This window comes from Hippocampus comes, unplaced genomic scaffold (genome assembly GCF_001891065.2).
Source record: "Hippocampus comes isolate QL1 unplaced genomic scaffold, H_comes_QL1_v1.1 scaffold158, whole genome shotgun sequence".
NCBI lineage: Eukaryota > Metazoa > Chordata > Actinopteri > Syngnathiformes > Syngnathidae > Hippocampus > Hippocampus comes.
In genome coordinates, this window is record NW_017805548.1 from 2,009,585 (window position 1) to 2,018,703 (window position 9,119).

General features: G+C 42.6%; 1 protein-coding gene across 4 annotated transcripts in view; it reads right to left on the reverse strand.

Annotated features, from left to right (window-relative positions):
* Positions 1–9,119, reverse strand: part of mtus1b (microtubule associated tumor suppressor 1b) — a 100,486-nt gene that overhangs the window by 6,296 nt on the left and 85,071 nt on the right. For all 4 annotated transcript variants that reach the window (XM_019879668.1, XM_019879665.1, XM_019879667.1 and 1 more), the window contains 3 exons: positions 8,123–8,189; positions 1,998–2,121; positions 1,772–1,862 (listed from right to left, as the gene is read on the reverse strand). In XM_019879668.1, coding sequence (XP_019735227.1) covers positions 1,772–1,862; positions 1,998–2,121; positions 8,123–8,189 — 282 coding nt within the window. The remainder of the gene's footprint in view (positions 1–1,771; positions 1,863–1,997; positions 2,122–8,122; positions 8,190–9,119) is intronic.

Here is a 9,119-nt window from a genome sequence, read left to right on the forward strand (position 1 = left end):
AGTGAAAGTGAATGCTGATTGTAAATTTCGCAATTTCTTTCCCTTTTTTTCTTTCTACACTGACAATATGAAGTGTCAAATAAGTGTGTGCTCATACTTATGCACTATTGGAATAAAAATAGAGTACATATACGTTTGTGTGTGCGTGTACACATACGTTTGTGTGTGTGTGTGTGTGTGTGTGTGTGTGTGTGTGTGTGTGTGTTTACATCTGAGATCAAATTTGCTACAGTGAAAAACCCCCTGTTGTGAAAAATTTCTTGCTGCAAACATGATTTCGTTGTAGAGGAGTTTCACTGTATGTTTTTTTTCCATATGAACGTAAAGATCAGATCATCCGATTCAGCAAAACGTGCGTAGGATCCAGTGTGAGTGTAACATTGTTGATCTGCTATGTCATTGTTTGGGTCCCTCATTTTCAGACAACACAAGTGAGGATAAAAATAAGATCCCTGATATATTTGTCGCTCCAGTTATCATGATCATGTCTCTGTTATTTTAACAAATAAACAATTACAATCAATTTGTATTCAAATGGCAGGTTGTGTGTGTCATTTGTCTAGTTTGGCTTATTAGTTGCTGCTTTGTTAGCTGACGAAAACGTGATAAAATTGCCCAACCCTCCTTGTTACCTTGTGCCTATGACAAGAGTGCCAACTGCAGTGTTTGTGCATGAGTGGAGGGAAAATATTCAATTTTAACTGTAACACACACCTTCTTTGTTGAAGATGTTCGGGCCAATTTGGTTGTTAGCAAGCTGTATGGTGAACCATACACGTATGAGCCAGATGCACAGAATGCGGAAAATGTGCCTGAACAGCCTGACATGGGGGACTGGAAGAATGGTCAACTATATAGGCTGCAGTTATTATCCTAGCGTTATTGTTTGCATTTCAAGGCTGTGCCGTGCTATAAATTGCGCATGACGGGATTACCAACTTGGTCCATGCATTCCTACTGGCACGGAGAGCACACGTCATAGTGGGCTGGTGTCCGACATTGTCATTGCTAAGGTAGTTCTGTTGCGTTGTCGGTCACTCCGCACATGATATCGGCAGCATTGTTAGTTGCAAACCATGACAGATGATTCCATCCATGCACTCATATAGTTTGAGTGTTTTCATACAGGATTACATCTATGTACACGTATAGGACTTCGAATCTAATGTTTTCATAAACAACAGCCAGATTTATTCAATGATTATCACACCGACCTTTTTTCAAATCCGGTTGAGAAAACAGAGGTCTACGAAGCGCTTGTTACAAAGAATGCTTGTCGACACCGGCGTGAAATTCATTCGCTTTCGAGGACGAAACTGTAATATTCCAATCTTCTGGTCCATTTACGTGCTCCATTCTTTTCTTTTGGTTACTAAAACAACTGTTTGCCTGAACGCGAACAGTGCATGGCCACACGCATTTTGCCGAATAACTCGATAACAATGGCAAAGAGCAGTTAACGGGGCAATCAACAATGCACTACAATGGCTGCCTGGCAATTCGGCATTCTGTAAATGACGTCGCTCGCCGGAGATTGCAGAACAAAAGCATTTTCGTGGTTAAGCGCGTTGCTATGGGTCGAACTATGAACCTGGGTGAGTTTGTGTTAAAAAAACAAATGAAAGTACGCTTGAAATAGTTTGAGTATTACTGAAAAGATGGTTGTCCAGGTTTACTTCACACCTGACCTTAAGACACTACAGTCAAAAGACTCAGCTTTCGGATTTGGCTGAGATGTTACCAACAGCTGATTGGTGTTATGTTCTCTGACCTGTTGTTCCATGAACATGCGACATTTGTCAGCCTCCTCCTGATACGTTTGATGGACTTTGTCCCACTCTGTTTGGTAAAAACTCCTTAATCTGACACACACACACACACACACACACACACACACACACACACACACACACACACACACACACACACACAACAAGACAGAATAAGAATCCGTTTGGATGTAGAAATGAGCAATTTTCTGAGTTGAGGGGCTCCACCTGTCCTCCAGTTGCACCAGTTCCTCCTTGTGTTGCTCATCAACCTTTTTCAAGGCCTCCTCCAAATTGATGCGTGCCTCCTCCTTCTCCTTATGCAAACGGTCACAGCACTGAGACGAGGCCACTGCGCAGACATGAGAATGAGTTGCGTTAGACGTTCAGCGGTGCACTTCGACAACACGAATTAATTTGCATCGTGGATCCGGAAGTCTTGACTAATTGTCGCCAGTGGCAGGTGTGCGGCTCATCTCAACAGGCCACTTTGAAGGAGCACGAGTTTTGACATCCTGTTTGTAATGAAGCAAATTAAAGCATTTCATTGGGAATACTGCACTTTTGAAAAGCGAGTGTTTGTCGGCCATTGTCTCTAAGTATTGGTACAAATGAGCTACACAGAATATTCAAGAATCTTTGAAAAAAAGTGGGATATTTGATACTTGTACAGAAAATTATAATCAAGGGTATTATTTCACACCACAGACACAATCAACAAGAGCCAAAAGTCATTGTTTATCCTACCATCCACAACCAGGATTTCATGAAATAAAATGCACACATACAGGCAACCAATCATGCCCAACTCACTCGAAATACAGGCCGGAACAAATCAAAGTGAAAAGCAATGTTTCGAATTGTCATGGTTTAAGAGTTTGATGTGTCATTGCACTTCTTGAATCTAATTTGAATGAGCCATCGCGCAGCGGTAATGCAAAATGAAATAGGATGTCAGTGACAATTGATCACTCTGATTGGCTGTTAGCTAGCGAATCAAGAGGCCATGAGATAGACATGAAAGCAAATGACAGCAAAGAAAAAGTGAAAAAGTCACCATCTTATTAATGAAGCTTAGCAAAAGGCTACTTTTTACTTTGAGCGTGTTGAACAAGGGTCTGTATACATTTGCATGTTTAATTCACGAAACTGACTGTGGGTGGTATGATAAACAATGACTTCTCTGCCATGTGCGCGGTGTAGTCAATGTGAACTTTACAAGCTCTGAGTTGTGAGAGACTAAGAATCGGGCACTCTTTGAAGAACCACATTTTTCTTCCCGTAATTAAATCAAGTGCTCGGAGGAGCTTACAAGCAATTTGTGAAAGCAGGTGTGAGGAGGGAGAGCATTCAACAGGTAACAAACTGGCTTTCTATGCGTGTCAACCACATTCCAGTTTCATGACTCTCATCGACGACGGGTGATCCGGACCGAAACATTTGCCAGCGAGCGAGGAATAATGAAGCAGAACTCATCCCTTTCGTGACTAATTCAACTCTCCCAAGCAGATGCGTGCCTACCTCTCTCTCTCTCTCTTACCTGTCAGCAAGTGACACACTGAATTATGTACATTCCATCTCAGAAGCTGGAAGAGTTTGAACTGCCCTTTATTACACCAGTCAACAGCAAATTTTAATCAGAGATGGCTTTATGTGTCGCAAAATGTATTTTTGACACTGATTAAAAAATATCTTTTTTTTTAACGCGCACATCAGGTATTTGAGATGTCATTTGTCATTTATAGATATGACTGTTCAGACAAAATGTCCACCTGTTCCTAAATCCAACCCTTAATTCACAAATATATTTCATATATTATTATTATTATTATTATGAAAACCTGAAAAAAATCATTTAGAAAAGTCTACTCGCCTCTCCGATGAAAAAAACGTGTTGAGTAGGTTACTGACTAATACTGCCTGCACACTGCAGATTATGCAGCAATGGCTTTCACTTCAATGTGTCAGCTTGTACACGACAGCTGTTTGTACGGACAAAGATAGCTAGACATCAACCACGTACAGTAGCTGTGATCAAAACTTTGGCTTCGACTCGATGTAGTAACTACCAGCTGTGGTTGTGACAGTTGCTGCAACCTTTTGAATGGAACTCCCAGTGTGTGTGCTTTGTGCGTGTGCAGCTGCTGCAGTGGTGATGGAAACAAAAAGTCCGTAACAGCTGAGGCAACCATAAACTTCAACTCGTGCTTCACCTCACAGGACGGGCGACACGCTGTGTATGAACGCGTGTATTATCGCGGCCGGTGATTGTATCTCCCAAATAGAAACACGTCTGCTGTGGCGCTCATTCAGAACTATTCAGCCCAGAATAGGCCACACAAAACAAACCGAGAGAGCCAATCATTTTTAGGCTAGACAGTTGTGACAGATAGAGCAGGTGACCTTAGGCCAGGGGTGCCCATTACGTCGATCGCGATCGACGAGTAGATCAAGGACTGGTCCCAAGTCGATCCGAGTGTAGAGGGAAAAAAAAACTAACAAACAAACATTTGTGTTTCGGTGCATGTTAGTAATATATTTTTTGTGTTAATGCACACTGCGCCCTCATTCTATCAGTCTCACTTTCACAAAACGTATTTAAAAAAATAAATAAAATAAAGCAGGTCATCTTTCACCTAGGGGCGGCCCGGTAGTCCAGTGGTTAGCACGTCGACTTCACAGTGCAGAGGTACCGGGTTCAATTCCAGCTCCGGCCTCCCTGTGTGGAGTTTGCATGTTCTGCCCGGGCCTGCGTGGGTTTTCTCCGAGTACTCCGGTTTCCTCCCGCATTCCAAAAACATGCATGGTAGGCTGATTGAACACTCTAAGTTGTCCCTAGGTGTGAATGTGAGCGTGGATGGTTGTTCGTCTCTGTGTGCCCTGCGATTGGCTGGCAACCGATTCAGGGTGTCCCCCGCCTACTGCCCGAAGACAGCTGGGATAGGCTCCAGCACCCCCCGCGACGCTAGTGAGGATCAAGCGGTTCGGAAGATGAATGAATGAATGAATCTTTCACCTACGGTGACGTGTGACTGCGTCACCGGAAGTTGTTAGCGCTCAGCAGTCTGCAGTTGCAGCTTGTGATCAGAGTTGTTGCGCTATAACTTTTATCGTTATCATTATCCTCATTCAGAGTTTGTTTTGTACAATTCACTGAGGGGACGGGCAAAAATTGGCAATCTGGAGGGCCGATGGAAGCATTTTAAAACGGTATGCGTGAGCTACAATCGGTAACAGGCTGCCTAAGTGCGTCGCGTGCCTCAGCGTCAGGCTATTGCTCATCATGGCATGCGTGTGTACGTGCGTGCGTATGTGCGCGCCAACAGGTCGATCGCGGGAGGTTGGTTGATCGAAAAGTAGATCTTAGGTCAAAAAAGTTTGGGCACCCCTGCCTTAGGCTGTAACATGTCACAGGAAAACTATTAAAGCGCTGAACAGGATACGATAGGTTGTTCCTGTTAAAACTCACTGCAGGATTATAAAGGTTTTACTAACAGCTTGGTCTGTCTGTCCATGTGTGTGTGTGCGTGCGCGGGCCGTGCGTGCGTGCGTATGTGTGTGTGTGTGAGACAGCAGCGCTCTATACACTGCAAACATTCTTCAGCCCCGTGTGCAAAGACCTGAGTCAAAGGTCAAACGCCGCCGTACAAGAAAGATTAGAGCCAGTGGTGCGACAAATGATGGAATGAAAGTGGGAAGAGTGCAAAGTGTTTTTGCACGTAAAATGCTTGAGAATCAGTGTTTACTTTTCTCGCAAAGGTTTTGAGTGCGAGTGAATGCTTCATACTCGTAAAGCCTTCATGCAGTTTTTGGGAAACACTTGTTACATTTGTGCAGGTGGTAGATTCATGCAAAACATATAAATCATAAATGAAGTAAAACCATCCATGATCCAAGACGGCGCCCTAGTTGGCAGCAGTCGGCAAGTGCTCTTCAAGAGCTTTGCTTTTTTGTTGTTCTTGTTTTTTATTTTGTCACATTGTGTTTGTTGTTACTTCGTGTGGACCCGATGTGAACTGTTTTCAGCGTTTTTGGCCACAACATTTGTCAAAAGAGAAGAATCAGTGCTCCGTGGTTGTGCCTTTTCAGCAGCACGCGTGTACCATCATTGATTTTCATTGGGAGGAATGTTGGCGGTATTTTACTGTTGTCGCTGGACAGCTCCGAGGTGCTTGTTTTTTGCACCTATAATGGGCATCATTTTTCACAGCCCCGTTTTGTTTAGCGGAGATGTCAGCACTGTTGGACAATCTGCGCTGGTGCGGTTGAATGGATGGCTACTGAAGTTGAGGATGAGGAAAGAGGAGCGTCGGCGTGGAGCACAGATGCGTATTTGGAACAGAGAGTCGCCGCTTGGAATTGAAACGGATTTGAATGGGACAGAAGAAGTGAACCCAGCCATCTCGTTACCTCTGCGTCCCGCGTCCTAGACGGATAATTTTCCCGCGGGACGCACAGTTCAAAATAATATGTGTTTTTGGAACGCAAGGAAATTTCTCAGTCAAAACAAAAAAAAAACTACGGTACATCTTTTTTTTCCACCAACGATCGCAGTTTGACAATCGCCGCCATTGTTGTTGTTGATCTCGCGTTAAGTAATCCCGCGTGACGAGATTTCCATTCTCGCAAGACGAGATTGGCGAGATTGGCAGACGATTGCCAAGTTGTGTAACGTTAAAACAAGTGTTGTGAACAAGTGTTGCGAAAGTTTATTGCGGAGATATCACAGAGGAAGCAGCTAAAGTTGGATAGTTTTTTGCGATGATAAGTTGACTTTGAGAAAGCCTTGAATCATTGGAAGCAGAGTAAAGAGAGGAGAATTTATGAACTCAAAGACCGAACCATGGGATGAAATAAGAACCTATGTCTCAGCAAATCTTGTATTTATTAATGTAATTATTTTGCTGTTGTTTGCTGCTGTAGACTGCAAATTTCCCCATTGTGGGACAAATAAAGGTTATCTTATCTTATTTAAATTTTTGCAGCATTTGTTTATAAGAAATAAACCTATTATCAATGTATATTGTTGTTGTTTGTGTTATTATCATCTGCAATTGAATAAGTAGACCATTTCAAAATTCGAAATTTGGGACTCTCTAAATGCATAATGGGACTCATACTTTTCTGATCAGCGAGTCCCTGGGACTCGCAGGGCTCAAACTATAAAATTACCACTGTGAACCTATCTCTTTTTTCGTCAATGGATGCTACAACTTCTTGTTTACTTTCAAACTTAGTTTGTAGCAGACGTGTGCACATTTTGAGCATGACGTCTCTGATCCACTGGTGAAAAGGACACTTTGATTCCCTCCTTTCATCTAGAAATGCTTCAAAAAACAAAGCGTATGCAGGAGAAGTGGGTAAGATTGCATGACTGCCCGTGTTTTATGTTCAGTTGTGTTATTTAATTGTGTTATTTTATGTCAACTGTTTATGTTATGTTTATGTTCAGAAACCTCCCTTGGGACTAGAGCTGAAAAATAACATTTATGCTCAGTCTGGCACATTTTCACTGTTTATTCTTGTGTTGATTAATGTGCACTGTCCCAATGAAATAAATAAATAAATGTTTAAACACCAAATAAAAAAACAAACAAAAATGAAACAGTGTGGTACTATAGATTCCAACCAGTATGATTGGATGAATATGAAGCCCCAAATTCGAAACGACCGTTCCTCTGCACAGTCTTAAGAGGTTTGGCATGTACTGTCCATGCCGTCTTTTCAAAATACACAGCTGCATCACTGCCACTTTCCTGACTTTGGATCATTTTTGAGTCTTTTCAATATCAAAGACTAAATAATTGGCGGGAGGAAGGATTGCATTCAATAATAGGACATGTCTCTGTTCACAGCATGCTCCAAAGTTCCCCATGGCCTTTTGACTGTGTACTGTTTTCTCTTCATGTCTGTCCTGCAAAGTGGCAATTATGATCATATCCAATTTGGGCGAGCATGCACGCGCTTGTGTCTGGGCAACTTTGCCGTGCCCACGGTGCACTCTGTTTGAGTGCTGTACCGAGTACTCAGATTAGCCCAATGAATGAGTGCCGATGTGCGGAGGGTGGCATCTACTAATGCAGAGCAAGCCAGAAATAACATCTGCATTTGGTACCCTGGCACACAACTTTAGTTTCATGTTGCCTTGGCTGTCAATCTAAATACAACAACCAGAAAAGACAGCGTGCAGTATGTATGGGTTGAGAGACGGGTTAACAGGCTGCGCAGGTGCCCCACAGCTCGCTTTTCCCTTTTCTCAGAGATGTGCAGAATTGCACCTCACCACTAAAAACAGAAATAAGGGGGACACATTGTGCATCATTTGTAAATATTATTGATTTGAGAGTGCTTACCCAGCTCGTCTTTCAGCTTTGCCAATTCTAGTGACAAGTCCGTCTTCAGATTGAAAGCCTCTTCACGCTGCAGAAAAAAATGAAACAATCCAACATGAGAAAGTGTCTTCATAATAGCAACAACAATCCCACATTAGACTTGTTCGCTCACAACACGAGGTTACGTGCAATGCAACCCTATTCTATTGGACAGGTAAAAATGTAGTCTCGATTGACGCTGCGAAAAACATTTTGGTTTGTATGTTTTCTAGTGGCAGTGGATTGCAATTTTGTTGCTAAATATGGTCGCCACACCCCACAGCAAGATGCAATCCCACACACTATGACACAGCAAGCCATACGTATGCCACAATAAGACACATATCTTGAAATGAATCTCTCTCTGTCGATGACAAACTGAGCATTCCATCGGCAAAAGCAGGATTGTGTTCATCGCTTTTGTTATGGATCTCATTTGATTGTTTCAACGCACCAATAAAGTGGGTAGGCTGAACAAAATTTGGAGTGATATTTACTTGAAAAAAAATCGAGTAAAGTTTAACAATACTCAGAAATTCAAAGTAGAGAGTTTTTGAGTAAAGTTTACTTGCGTTGTATTTATTTAATGAGAGACGACTCACTCGTGGGTTGAGAATTTCTGAGTGAACCAAAGTAAATATCCATCCATGTTTTGGTTCCGACAGAAAACAATTCAAAGCTGACAACAAAAATTGACACCTGGTAGGTATGACAAAATAAGAATTTGCCAACAGAGGAAGTCTTTTGGTGAACACGAATTCCCCGACGCACATTTCCTCGCACACGTGGCTGCCTGCACCAAGTCAGTCACACAAGCACATAAACGCAGTGCACACACCAGATGAGCCCATTCTGTGTATTTTTCTATGCACTCACATCTGTCACTGACATACAAGCACAAAATAACAGCGTAGCTGCAGTGCGACTTTAGAAAGGAAAAAGTGGATGTTTGCGCCTGCCCACACACACACACACACAC